At 49.1% G+C, this 13,180-nt stretch overlaps 1 protein-coding gene across 5 annotated transcripts; it reads right to left on the bottom strand.

The window, feature by feature from the left end:
* Nucleotides 1-1,004: 1,004 nt before the first annotated feature.
* ELP6 (elongator acetyltransferase complex subunit 6) lies at nt 1,005-11,985 on the bottom strand. Of its 5 annotated transcripts, XM_019723992.2 has the most exons (7): nt 11,828-11,985; nt 10,033-10,111; nt 8,973-9,043; nt 7,042-7,160; nt 5,424-5,625; nt 3,468-3,614; nt 1,005-2,403 (listed from the first exon to the last, which is right to left on the bottom strand). In XM_019723992.2, exons 1-7 carry the CDS (start codon nt 11,879-11,881, stop codon nt 2,275-2,277), a joined length of 801 nt encoding a protein of 266 aa, XP_019579551.2. In that variant the 5' UTR covers nt 11,882-11,985; the 3' UTR covers nt 1,005-2,274. The 5 variants fall into 5 exon arrangements, with proteins under 5 accessions (XP_019579551.2, XP_074168556.1, XP_074168558.1 ...); XM_074312455.1 differs by lacking the exons at nt 8,973-9,043; nt 10,033-10,111; nt 11,828-11,985 and adding an exon at nt 8,319-8,425; XM_074312457.1 differs by lacking the exons at nt 1,005-2,403; nt 3,468-3,614 and having other exon boundaries at nt 5,443-5,707.
* Between the last annotated feature and the right edge of the window lie 1,195 nt (nt 11,986-13,180).

The following is a 13,180-nucleotide window of genomic DNA, read 5'->3' as shown; positions in this document are numbered from 1 at the left end:
AGCACTGAGGCGGGGCTACTTCTGGGATGGGTACAGAGTCCTAAGGAAGAAGTGTTTGCTTAGGATTGGTTGTGGGCAACCTGGAAACAGATTGGCAAGTTCACAGGTAAGCAAGAAGCAGAGGCGCCTGACGATTCTCTTTATATAATTGCGGATATAGCCACCTGCAAGTTAACTCAGTTTCAACATACGTTCAGGAATGTAAGCAAACTTTTGTTGGTTTTGCCCTCCAGTTGTTAACTGATAAACCTCTCGTCCCTTCCTTCTACCCTCCAGCCTGTTGTAATTTAATTTATAGCGTCTCAGAATTTTCTCCTTGTCATTAGCAAAGCTCAACCTTACTTTAGGTTGCTTCCTGTGGGAATAATAAATTCAAAATTTTAGAAAACGAAATGGCACTTAGAAGTCAAGCAGTGATAATTCCTATCGTCAAGATTCCACACTGGCCAATCCTCATGAAAATCTTGAAAATAGGGGCTGGGTCTATTTCGCAAATGAAGAAACCTTCCTCGAGAGGGGAAGAGATTTACCCAAGGTCACGCTAATAACTGAGTAGCCATCATCTGGGATGCAGGACTCTGGGATCCAGCCCACTACCCCTCATGGATGCAGAGAAGGGTATTTCATAATGACAAGGCCCGTCTTTGCAATTGCTTGCACTAATGATCACGCTCACCGTGAATTACGCATTAGTGGTAAAGTTGGCAACGTGATGAAGTTGAAAGGGCTGCTACCAGGCCAGACCCCTCGGATTTGAGTCCAGGTTCTGACGTGCAGCAGCAGCTCCTGCTCTGTGACCAGGAAAATGAACTGAATTTAACCTCAGGGAACTTTGACTGAGGAGTCAGGTTCCAAGATGCAACCAAGGACACCGACCTCTGTGGTTTTTGAAAAAAAAAAGAAATCCGTGTGAACATATGTACAAAGCCTGGATTCCAGTAAACAGCAGCCATTCTAATAACCATGCTACAGTCACTAAAAATATTTAAAATCTCCACGCTGTGTTGATATTCACTCAATCCCTTTATTACCTACTGAGTTTCTACCACGCGGCAGAGACCAGAGATCGACGAAGTTCATTCCTTAAACTAGGGAGGTTGTCTTAGTTCATACCGTTAAACAAAACCCGACGGGCAATATGATAAAGGTTAGTACAGAGCTCCTAGCAGCGGTCGTTCACAATGAGGCACTACTGACTGTCAGCCCCTTATCAGAGATGGGCTTTACATAGATTACCTCACAACATCTTCTTGATGGCCTTCACAGGCAGCTCAGATAAACCCAATTCTAAGGCTGTGAAAACAGAAGCACCCAGAGCTTTAACGACTTGCCTGAGGTCACACACAGGTAGCATCAAAAGTGATGTGCCCACCCCCAGAGGCCTTGAACTGTCGCTGAGTCTCTAAGTGCTGTGGCAAGTTGGCACCTGCAGGCTGCTGGGGCGAGAGCTCACCTCCTGGGGTCCTCACAGGTGAGGAAGGCATGAGCTCCTTGCCGAGACCCACCCTGTCTGGCAGCAAGAACATTCTTTAGCCCTCTCACCAAGGCCATGCATGAGGCCAACATGGGGACTCATGTGACCACTGCCAGGGTACCGGGCCCTGGATGGCTTGGCCTTATCAGCAACACCGAACCAGGAGCAGCCAAAGCTGTGAACTGGGTGGGGAGCCCACCTCAGGTTTCCATGAGGGTCCATCAGCCAGGGTGGACTTTAGAGTCAGGCCTCCGTTGCCGACAGCCTTGAGTGTCCACCAGACCTCTCTAAGCCTGTTTCCCCACTAGACATAGAGGAAAATACCTTTGCAAGACAAAGGTGAAAATAAAACGAGACAATCCCTGGGAAGCCAGGCTGTGGGAACTCACTTTATGCCAGCCATGATTATCCGAGTTGTCCCCTGGGACGCCCGCCATCCAGGACTGTCTCCTGGCTGGCACAATCACACCCACTCTGGCTATGAATGGCACAACCACCAAAAATGGGCAGTTGGGCTGAAGCATGTTTACATGGAACCCTCCAAAGGACCCTTCACGAGGGTTCAATACACGGCGTCCCTCTCGGCAGAGGCAGGGTTGCAGATTCTTCCTGTCTTCTGAGCAAAGCCCAGGAGGACAAAGGCACACTGTCACAGCACTTGACCACCCCTGGGCCCAAGTGGAGCCGCCAGTCCAGCCTGAAAGACCACTACAAAGGTGTCAAGATCCATTCCTGCTTGGTTGTTTTATCTTCCACATCCGAAAACAATCCAAGGGAGCTCCGGCGGCCCCCGAGTCAGGTCACAGAACAGCAGGAGACAGACCCCTGGCGAAAAAAGATACGCTCTTGTCCTGTATCTTGTACTGGTAAATGAGGCTCCGATCCCGCTGGGCTGTGGGCTGCGGTGGTCTCCTCCACAGGACCCTTAGCTGCAGCGACAGGGAGAAGAACGAAAGATGAGTGCCCCCCGCCAGTACCTGCTCCACTGTGAACCCCACCTGCTCGCTGACCTTCAACTGAGGCCTCGCTGAGATCACTGTCACATGTGCCATGCAGCAGTGGGATGAACTTCCAAAACAAAGCCATTACAAGTTAACTAAAAATAAATGTTTCCCCTCCATTACAATAGTGATATTTGCTCATTACAGAAAATGTGAAAGAGAAAGAAAAGGAAGAAAAAGTTACTAGAGAAAAACCCTGGAAGTATTTTTATGTATTCCCCTTTGGTTTTTTTATGCAGGGTTATGTACTTGTTGCCTAGATGAATTTTGAAAATTAGCATTTGTATATTCAATTTGGAGGCTCGGGAAGGCTGGACATTGATTTTGATCATGTCGCGGCTGACCAGAATGCTCAGGCGGACTGGCCGGCTGCAGAGCCAGGCCACAACTGCCCGCAGAACCCTCTCCTCATGCTGTGCCACAGGCATCACCAACACAGCACTCCTGTGTTGCTTAATTCTCCACACTTGCCTCTGGATGACTCTGGGCCCAAACTCCCACCCTTAATGGGGTGAGAGCCATCAACATGGAGCTCACCCAGAAGCTGTGGTGGAGGCTTTGGGGTGATTCCAGAAGGCAGAGAACCGGGGGAGGGTTTGGGGGAGGTGGAACCTGGCCTCCCTCCCACGGCAGGGCCTCAGCTTCTGCCTGAGTACTCCAAACACTGTGTAGAGGCAGCAACCCCGCTGGGTCAGGCCTCCCCAAGTCTCTATTTTAAAAGGAACTCTGTTGACCTGAATATATGAAGCCTGCCATCATCCTACAGAGGGATTGCGCTGTTTAGTAGCGGGGCACCTGCACTCCACTCCAGATAGCTGTCTCCTCTTCAGGAGCTCCACCCTGCTCACCAACCATGGAAAACTCCCATGGTGCACGGTGCTGGGCGCCCTCTGGAGCAGGCTGTGACCTGCATCCACACAACGTCCCAAGTGGAATCGGGCACAGAGGCAAGCAGCCTGCTGCCCAAGATCCCAGTCCCAGCCCCGATGTACCTGCCCATGCACGTCCCTGCAGAACCCGGTGGCCAGGCCCTCGGCCCGCAGGATCAGGTGGCTCTGGTGACTAAGGCCATTCAACAGGATGTCATTCTCCTCGTCCTCGGCATCTCCACTGTCGTGCGCAAGGACTACCATGTTTCCCTGCAACAGAGGTAAAAGGTGGGAACCTGCTCCCAGCTGGAAGGGACAGCAGACAGGGCGCTGTGGGCTCAGGCCTCTGCACCCCTGCACACCCTCTCCCAGGTGAGCCTCGCTGCCACTGTTGCGACATGTCTGTGGGAAGGACCCTCGCCTGGGCTCCAGCACCCTAACTCCAATCATCTGCTGGACAGTGTCACCAGCACATCCAACCTGTATTTCCAGCTCACGTCACCTAAAACCAAGCTCGGCCTGAGGGCCTCCTTGATGTGACTGAAATGCCACCATCCTGCCACGCACAGTTCATCCAGTCCACAGCTCCTGAGTGCTGACCGTGGGCCAGACCCACAGTGGGGTAAGAGACGTGGGCCCTGGAGACAGACAGATACTGACAGGACAGGACGCAAAGCCACCAGAGGGCAGCCTAGGGTGCTGGCGGAGCACGGAGAAGAGGCCATGTAGCTGGGAGGACAGGGCCAGGATCTGGGCATACCTGGGCCAGGTCGGAAGACAAGTAGGACCTGGCCAAGCAGAAACAGAGGGGAAGGTCCGCCCCGTCCAAAGGGGACGCCAAGAATAAGCAGTCCTTTCACAGGAATACCGCCCAGTTGTTAAAAAGAATGAAGTGTGTGTTCTGTTACTGGGCAATGGACACCAAAACTTACTGTGTATTATTCAACAGAAAAAGTGCCGCCCAACAGGGTGGATGGTCGGTTACTATTACTGTGCAGAAAAATGCGAGGAAACAAATATACACACAAGTAGGTTCGTTCCTGCATAGACTCTCTGGAAGGATATAGATGGGAGGGAAGGACACCATTACTTTTTGCCCAAGTATCCTTTATACTACTTCTTTCTTTCTTTATTTTTAAACTATTCCTAAGTTTTACCCTTTCAACTAAAGGAAGTCTTTTTACAGAAAGAGGGTGGTAGTGGGCCAGAGAACAGCTGAGCTGCAGAAGCTCTCCTGTCACCCTCACCCCGCTGACCTGTGTCCTCCAAGCCCTTCCATGTCCTCCTCCTCTCATCCTTCCACAGCACCCTGGTTTCTGGCCCCGTGACTGCACCAGGACAGCCTCTGCCATTCCACAGACACAGCTTCCAGGCGGGACCTCATACACAGCAGGGGCTCTGCATGCCACGTGGGACACGCACACCCCAGCCAACTCCACTGGCGCCCCTCTGCCCTTGCTCCGCACCTCGGCCTGACCACACTGTGCCAGCATCGTAGTTCCTACCCCATCACACACCAAGAGTGGCCACGATAGGCCAGTCGCTGTGCTGGCGTGTTACCAACTTCATCTCCCTTACCTCTTGCAGCCGGGTTCCTGTAAGGTAGGCGTTTCCATTTTATAGGTTGGTCTGTTATTGTCAAATTGTCTGTTATGGAAACATCTCCATTTTGACTCATACTTGACAATAAAGGTTACATCCTATACTTGTACTGCACCTCACAATTTTTAAAGCAATTTACACCCAGTATCTCAACTGATCTTCTAAACACGCTCCGAGCGACCATGACTTGTCCCAGGACACACAGGCAATGTGGCAGACCTGGGACTGCCACGGCACCACACATGGCCAGCCCATTCAAGACCGTGCTGGCCAGCCCTTTAATTCTGAGGGTTTTAGTTTTCAGCAATGGTGAGTAGGGGCGAGCAGGGTGGGTAGACCAACAGGTTTCTGGGCCTGCCACAGTTAAAGCCCAAACGGATGCACTTAAACAGAAAGATCACCGCAAGCAAGCAAGGTCTGGAGCTGTCTGGGCCCTCAGCAGTCACAGGCAGGGGCGGAGAGCAGGCCCCTCGGTACCTGTAGTTCGCAGCACACAGCAGCTCTGCAGTAGTGGATGAAGTCCAGCACGGCCACCGCCCCCACGCCCAGGCTCAGCAGCACACTGACGTCGTCCACAAGCAGCACCGGACACCTCCAGGCGGCCTCCCCCTTGTCCATGGGCTGTAGGGCCTCCCGCACGAACTCATACAGTGGCTGCAGGTTCCCAGCGTTGGCCTCTCTGGGACACAGGGCAAAAGTCGCCAGTGAGCTTGCTCTCTCGCAAATGTTTATCTGTGACCAAGCAACACCACAGGAAAGCGCTGGGGGGAGGCAAAGAACCGGATCACAGTCCTTGGCACCCAGGGGTTATTGGTTAGTTAGCAAGAAAAGGCCCACACACGTGAGTAAGGTGTATAGCAACTCAAATATCCCTTGAGACCTAAGACGCACAAAGCACCGTGGTACAAACGGGACAGAAAAATAAACTGCCTCTCAGGCCCATTAAGAGACACCGTACAGCCTCTCAATCCCAAGAGCTTCCAACACCTGGAAGATTCATTTGGATTGGGCGCGCAGGAAAAGCCTTCCCAGGTCACAACTGGAGGTAAAGAGCTAAAGAGTAATGCAGGTGTCCTGGTGGTGAGGCGCACTGGACGAAGGGCTGCTTGCGTCCGTAACGGATTCAACCGCTTTCTGAACAAGCTGGCCCAGCTACCTCCGTCTCCCCAGTGACCACCCTCAGCAGTCATTTCCCGGCAATAGACTCAAAAGGCTCTGGGGCCCAGAACCCAGGCATCGGCCCCACTACCCCACGCTCCAGGGCTGAGCCCCCACTAACAGCAAGGGTGACCACCCCGTACCACCTGGGGTCAGGTGTGACCAGGCCCATCATTCAGACACCAGGTTCGCAGACGGTAAGGGCGGTATGTGAGGTCACACATAGGGTCAGGGCACATGGCCTTCTGACTCAACACTGCCTCCCGGTCACCGAGTAAACCTGAGTCTCAGAGAGGGTGTGGCGGGGAAGGGTTCCCGTATGGACTCCTCTGGGGTGGAGGGAGAGCAGCAGCTGGGTGGGGAGTTTGCACAGAGCTGTTTGTGGCTGATGCTCGTAAGGGACGAGAAGCAGGAAACCCAATCTCAGAAAAACCAAACCAGCGGTCAACACGCTTTGTTAAAGGGCCAGTGGTAAATATTTTAGGCTTGTGGGTCATGTTCTCTGTCTCACCTGCTCAGCTCTGCTGTTGTAGTGCAAAACAGCCAGGGACGGATATGCGAACAAATGAATTGCTATTCCAGTAAAACTTTATTTACAGAAACAGGTAGCTGGCCCGTGGCCTGTAGTTGCTGACCCCTGTGTATCAAGCCAAAACAGAACAAAGGTGTGTGCCAGGGCTCTGAGCCAGAGTTGAAAAGCAGCAAAGCATAATGTCCTTCCACACTTCCTCCAGCTTTTGGGACAGCCGTACACTCTTACTCTGGCCCCTGCTAAGAGCCAAGGGCTTTCCAATAAAGCTGCAACACCAAGGCTGTGTCTGACTGCTGCAGCCAGCTCGGCCCTCCCGCATTCTGAGGAGAAGGAATCGCACAGCAACCCTGGCCTGGGCCCACCTACCAGGTGTGCACTTCCAGGCTGGGCTGCCAGCTGACTAACCTGAGGAACTGCAGGGGGTGTGGCTTCTCCTCAGCCCGGAAGAAGACGTCCACTGAGGACTTGAGACCCTCGAGGAACATGAGCTGCCCGCGTTCCCGTGCTGTTGTTAGGCTGACACCCTAAAATGCCAAAGAGGAGAGTGAGCTACTGTACTTTGCAGGGGAACCCCTCAGAAAGGCTAGACTGCAGCCCACCAGAGGGTACACAACATAGTCCAAACCGTGCGAATGTGCACATGTCCCCCTCACTATGGGGCCCATGTCTTCTTTCCCCTGGATGTTCCCGACCCAACCCCCATTCTGTTTTCAGATGAGCCTTTACATTTAATTGTCACTTTTCAAAACAATTTACATTCTTTTGCTTACCTATTTATTTTTATGATTACCCTGTACAGGTTTTTAACATACAATACTAATATAAAAAGTTTCCTTTTTAAATGCATGTATTTATTAAAGTAAGCACATTTAAAAACCAGTAAGTAATAATAAAGCAGTGGGAGAATGACAGTCTCCATTGCAACTACTAAACTCGGCCATAAACAATTCATAAACAAACGGGTGTGGCTGCGTTCCCATAAAACTTTATTTACAAAACACAGGGGGCACAGGCTGAAGTTTGTAGACCCCTGCTCTAAGCAGAACTTCTTAAATGTGGTTCTTCATGGATCACCCAGTTAAGAATCTCTGGAGAAATCTGATTAAGATGCAGCCCATGAGCCCACTCTAAAACCAGAAACTTTGGGGGCGTGGCCCAAGAATCTGCATGTTAACAAACACCCAGGGATGATGACACAATCTAAAAGTGCAGAAGCAGGTGACAGGCCTCTAGACCAGGTCTCCATTGCACATTCAACCACCAGCGTTCTCCACTATGCAAGACCATTAGCAACAACAGCGGCCCCTGGCGGACAGACTCCTGGTCATCACTGCTGCCCTGGATTGTGACCACCACCATCCCTTCGCCCCGCCAAGTAAGTGCAATCACACACCAGGAGTATGGGAGCTCACCCTCTAGTATGTGGCATGCCCAGAACTGTGTACGCCACTCCTGCCATGTTCATAATGATTCCAAGGTAACAGGAAACGTAGCCAATCTGGACATGAGAGGACATGGCTTTCTCATGCAGAAACATAGATGCTAAGGCCATAGAGAGACACGGAAATGCAACCTGTGTTCTTGACATGACTTTCCCTTCTCTCTCTGAGCTCATGCTGACCTCTAACAAGGGAACTTCTTCCTTGTCTGCAGAGATGGGTAAGAGTCTACCCTTCTCTCACCATCTCATTTGTTTCTCCCCATCAAAGAATCAGTGACTTGCCCCAGGAGTAAGACTGGCATTTCAAACATCACTGCTGAAGGGTAGCTAGGTTCTCTCCCTCTCTGAGGCTGGCCTAGCATAAGAAAAAGAAAACCTCAGTAAGTCCACCTGGTCACAGGTCACAGGTAATGGCCCCGGCGATGCCAGGAGGTTCACCAGCCTCTTGGCCATCTCATTCTTGCCTGCCTTTCTCTGATAAGATGAGGGGCAGGAGACAAAGGCGCCTCTCCCCACATTTGGGTCCCAAGCCCTAGACTTAGGGAGAGGCAGTGGGAGCTACTGAACTTGGCAGCAGACCAAGCTGGGATCTCCAACTCAGAAGGACCAAGATTAAAGCCCACATTGAGGAGAAAATGTTAAATGGTTCAGAATCAGTAGAGATGGGTTTGATTAATTCAAACAGATCTGGTTCTACAAATTCTAAATTAATAAAACACGCAGAGACGGTGCCTTAGCCCTTTAGATAAGAGGTTCAGGATCCCACAATTTCCTTAATCCCTCCCTTGCTAAGTTCTCTACAATACAAATAAGGAAGCCCAGCCTTAGAACACACTCACACGTGTGTGGTTCACACCCTCACTCAGGGACCTCACCAGAGGTCTAAAGTATTTACCAGCTTCTGTCCCACGATGTTGTAGTGACTGAAGGACTGGATGAGTGCCACAAAACAGACTTTACAATTAGCTGGAAAAAAAATAACAAATTAATTTTAATAATGTCTCTATTTAAATCAGTCTCATATACTTCATACCTCTGGAAACAAAAGCATTGAGGCAGGTCTAGAGACCCAGAGACCACCTGACACACCCAATTTGATTCTAAGATGCAATTTTTTTCCTATTTAATAATTACACCTATTCCACTGATTCTGAGATCCACTTCTTCTGTTAGATGTATTACTAGGTACCTTATTTTTCTCTATTGTAAATAAATTGTCCTCTTTAAAAAAATTATATTTTTCTGTTTGTTGTTGATGTACAGGAGTACAATTAATTTTTTAAACTGGTCCTATATCCGAGGATGTAAGGGAAACACAAAGAAGCTCTAGCTACCTTACTGAACATAATTAATTCTAATAAATTATCTGTAGATTCTCTTGTTCTTTCTGTGCTGACAATAACGCCATCTGGAAAAGAAAACTTTCAAAGCTGCAAATATTATGCCTAAGAGTGCCAAAGTCTACCCTCTATTCTGGCCGCGCACGGTAGAGGCTCAAGGAGAATCAATTGATAAATGAGCCTTTTTTTCATTTGGCTATTTTCTTCTTCTAATCTATTTCCATATGTAAATTGCAGTGGCCATGAAGTTTTCTTCCCTGCGTTCTTTGGGAAGCACCTACTGCCAGCGCCACGTGTCAGTGGGTTGAGTGCCCAGAGACCTCAAGATACACAAGGACTGAGGATCAAGTACACAGGGGACCACAAAAGGACCACCGTGAGGCAGTATGTGCGCAGTGGATGGAAAAGGGGAAGGGAAGACATGGATACAGTGAGCACATGCCACGCTGGCAGGGCTGGGTAGGGAACATGGTACAGTAACCTGTTACCTAGGAAACAGTCATCTGGCTACCCAAACACCAAAGCCCTGGCTCGTTAATACTATTGCCATCGCTTCTTGAAATAGGGTTTTTTTCCCTTAGGTTTCTTTTTCTATAGCATGAATGAGTCCCATACCTTTGAGGTAGAAGGAGAGAAAGTGGTGCACAAGGAAACTGCCATCTGTCTTGGCATCACAGAGCAGAGTCAGTTTCCCCTAAAAGTTAAGAGAAACACAAAAAAGTGAATTAAGACTCCCTGGAAAGAGGAGTCTGACAGTATAAATATAGTTAATTGTGTCCAACCCTATGTTTCTACACCTGAGGAATATGTATGTGTGTATATATGTGTATTATATATGCAGCATGTACACAAATACACACATACAAACTGAGATTATAAAAAAAGAAAAAAAGAAGTCAAAATTATGGAAAAACCAACAATTAAAGTGATCAGTATTAAGTCACTCTTTATGGGCAAGCATATCTCAGCTTCCACTTTCCCAAAGCAAAACAGAATGAAATCCCTTCTCTTCCTCATTCCTCACCTAGTAACTAGGGACCCGTCTTAGGGAGAATTAGATATTGAACAAAGGAAGCTTTTACCATCAGAATCCAACAAAAATCACAGCCTGCCAAGATTGGAAGGGACCTTCAAAAAAGTCATCTGATTCAGCTTCCTCCCTATTTCTAATTCTGATGTTAATTCTGTCCTACGGGGTAGGAAAAAACAGAAGTGGTTGTTGACAGAGACCTCGGGTAACAAAATTCTCCTCCCAATAGCACTGGACACTGCTTTAGGCAGAGCTCTGATCATGGAGAGACCTGGAAAGACCTCTAAAGATGGTCTCTGCAGTGCCTGGCTGCCCTGCTTTGGCCACCTCTAGTTCCTTGTCAGTGACAGGGAAGGTCAGGATCAAGTGGTATCGGATGCATCACTTCTGTGCCATTCTGACTTTTTTTCATTTATAAAACATGAAAGATTACACTACCAGACTGTGAGGGTTACCCCTAGTGCTGTCATCCCCTGGTGTCCACTTTCGTCCTCCATTCTCACTCTGGCCCTGGGCTGAAGACTTTGGTGGTGCCAACTGGCAAGGTAGCAAGTGCCATCTGCAGGCTTGGGCAGACAAGAACTACGGGGCAACTAAAGTCCACAAGGATATAGTATTGAAGGCTGCAACAGACCTGGCATTGTGGGGTCATAAAAAGGCTTTACACAAATGGTGTCTTGGCTGCCTGGAGGACCTTATCATTTCATTAAGAAAACAAAAGTAATGAAATAAACCAGATATGTTTCCTGGGAGAGGTAATCCCTGAGCTAAAATGTGAAAAATTTCGAGGTGCCCCAGAGGGAGGGCAGGAGAGTGGAGAAAACAGCCGCGAGGCAGTGGTGTCGAAGGCGGACTTGGTGCAACCCAATGTTGGCTGGAAGCAGCTTAGAAGAGCACTACCCATGAGGAGGAAGAGGAGCAGCAGCGTTCACGGCGACCTGCCGAGTGCTCCCGGGCCAGAGGGAGACTCGGCGATTAAGCCGGTCCGGTCCCATAAAACGGGTGGAAAAATCAAACTACTCTCCTCTCAGACAACCTCCTTTGGGCCCCGGGCCCCCCACCCCAGTGAGCCAGCACTGGGCTCTCCGGTACACGCCTGTGAGCATAAGCCCATCCATACGTCGGACATGCTTCCTGGGAACTTTCAAAGACACACACGGCCTCTGAGAAAATGAGGTCCAGAAGCCCACCTTCCGCAGATCCTGGTGTCCAGCCCAAGCACCGGGTCGGCCCTCCCTGGACTACAACTCCCAGGCAACCTCATGACAACCGACGTCGCGTCTTTCGCAAGGGTCCATGTGCGCTTCGTCGGAGGACCTGTTCTTCCGCCACGCTCCTGAGACCCGTCCCCGTCCCCGTCCCGACCGCACGACTAATTACCTGCTCCACCCTGTCAGGGGTGGTGTTGAGAAGGTTATTGAGTTCTGGGAACATTCTCAGCTTTAGGGTCGAGCGCCCGAGACAGGAAGCTAAAACTGCCACGGAGGATGGAGAGTAACACAGCACTGACAATCACGCGAAAGGAACGCGCACGCGCAACGTCGCTGCGGAACGCCTGCTGCAGCCAATCAGAGGCCTCGACCTGGGCCTCTGCCGGCGCGCGCGTGATGACGCGCATCCGGCTGCGATGCTGGGGGAACACTGCACGTGGCGAATTCCTGTTTACAAGTTTGGCCTATTCTCTGTTGGTGTGAGGCGTCTGATTCTTCGTAGTGGCCCCCAAGGACCCACGCGACCGGGTCTCTCTTTCCTTCCTATGACCTCGCTGTCCCCAGCCCCAGGCCTCGGGGCAGTACAGTCTGTCCCTCCATACGTGCCTGTCGAGCTCACGCTGTTCCCTGTTAAAGCTGGCTCTATCATGTTGATGACTAGCAGGACAGGTTTTTACAGTCTGAGCTATAGTTTCCTTTCTTAGTTTCCTTCTTTATCTGAATCTTTGCACTAGAAGGCAGGAGGGCTGAGATTTTTGTCTGTCTTATTCACTTATTGTCTTAATGCCTAAAACAGTGCCAAGCACATAAGCAGGTACTCATTTTGAAGGAATGAATGTATGTATCTTTCTGTATCTGTGGGTTTTTTCTTTTCACTGTTTTAATGGTGTCCTTTGGAGCAAAAAAAAAACTTTTTGATTTTGATAAGTCCAATGTATCTACTTTGTTCCTTGTTTGCTTATGCTTTGATGTCCTACCTAAGGATCCATTGCCAAAGCCAAAGTCATGAAGATTTACCATTGTATTGTCTTCTAAGAGCTCTATAGTTCTAGCTCTTACAGTTAGGTCATTGATCTATTTTGAGTTAATTTTTGTATGTGGCGTAAGGTAAAGATCCCGGTCAGCTGTGATTCTGATAGGTGTTGTGTTGAATCTGTAAATTCATTTTAAGAGTATTGCCGTCTTAACAATGTTAAGTTTTCCAATCCATGAACATTGGATATTTTTACATTTATTTAGGTCTTTAATTTCAACAATGTTTCGTAGCTTTCAGAGTATTTTGCACTTTTGTTAAGTTTCTTCCTTTGTATTGTACTTTATCCTTTTTTATTCTATTGTGAATGGAATTTTTTCTTGATTTCATTTTTCAGATTACCCATTGCAAGTGTATACAAATACAGTTATGTATATTCATCTTGTATCCTGCAACCTGGCTGAATTGTTTATTTTAATAGATTTTTTAGTGGATTCCTTAGGATTTCTGTATATAAGATCTTGTCATTTATAGATAGAGATAGTTTTA

The sequence above is a fragment of the Rhinolophus sinicus genome, linkage group LG10 (assembly GCF_036562045.2).
Source record: "Rhinolophus sinicus isolate RSC01 linkage group LG10, ASM3656204v1, whole genome shotgun sequence".
NCBI classification, from domain to species: Eukaryota; Metazoa; Chordata; class Mammalia; order Chiroptera; family Rhinolophidae; genus Rhinolophus; species Rhinolophus sinicus.
Note: the sequence above shows the minus strand (reverse complement) of the source record. Positions and strands in the feature narration are given on the sequence as shown.

Excerpts from the sequence above, each read along its gene's own strand:
- ELP6 (XM_019723992.2), bottom strand. The coding sequence starts at position 11,881 with ATGTTCCCAGAACTCAATAACCTTCTCAACACCACCCCTGACAGGGTG. Across the intron at positions 7,161-8,972 it reads ACATCGTGGGACAGAAGCTG|GGTGTCAGCCTAACAACAGC; the intron begins GTAAATACTTTA and ends TTGGCATTTTAG. Across the intron at positions 5,626-7,041 it reads CACCCCCTGCAGTTCCTCAG|AGAGGCCAACGCTGGGAACC; the intron begins GTTAGTCAGCTG and ends CCTGTGTCCCAG.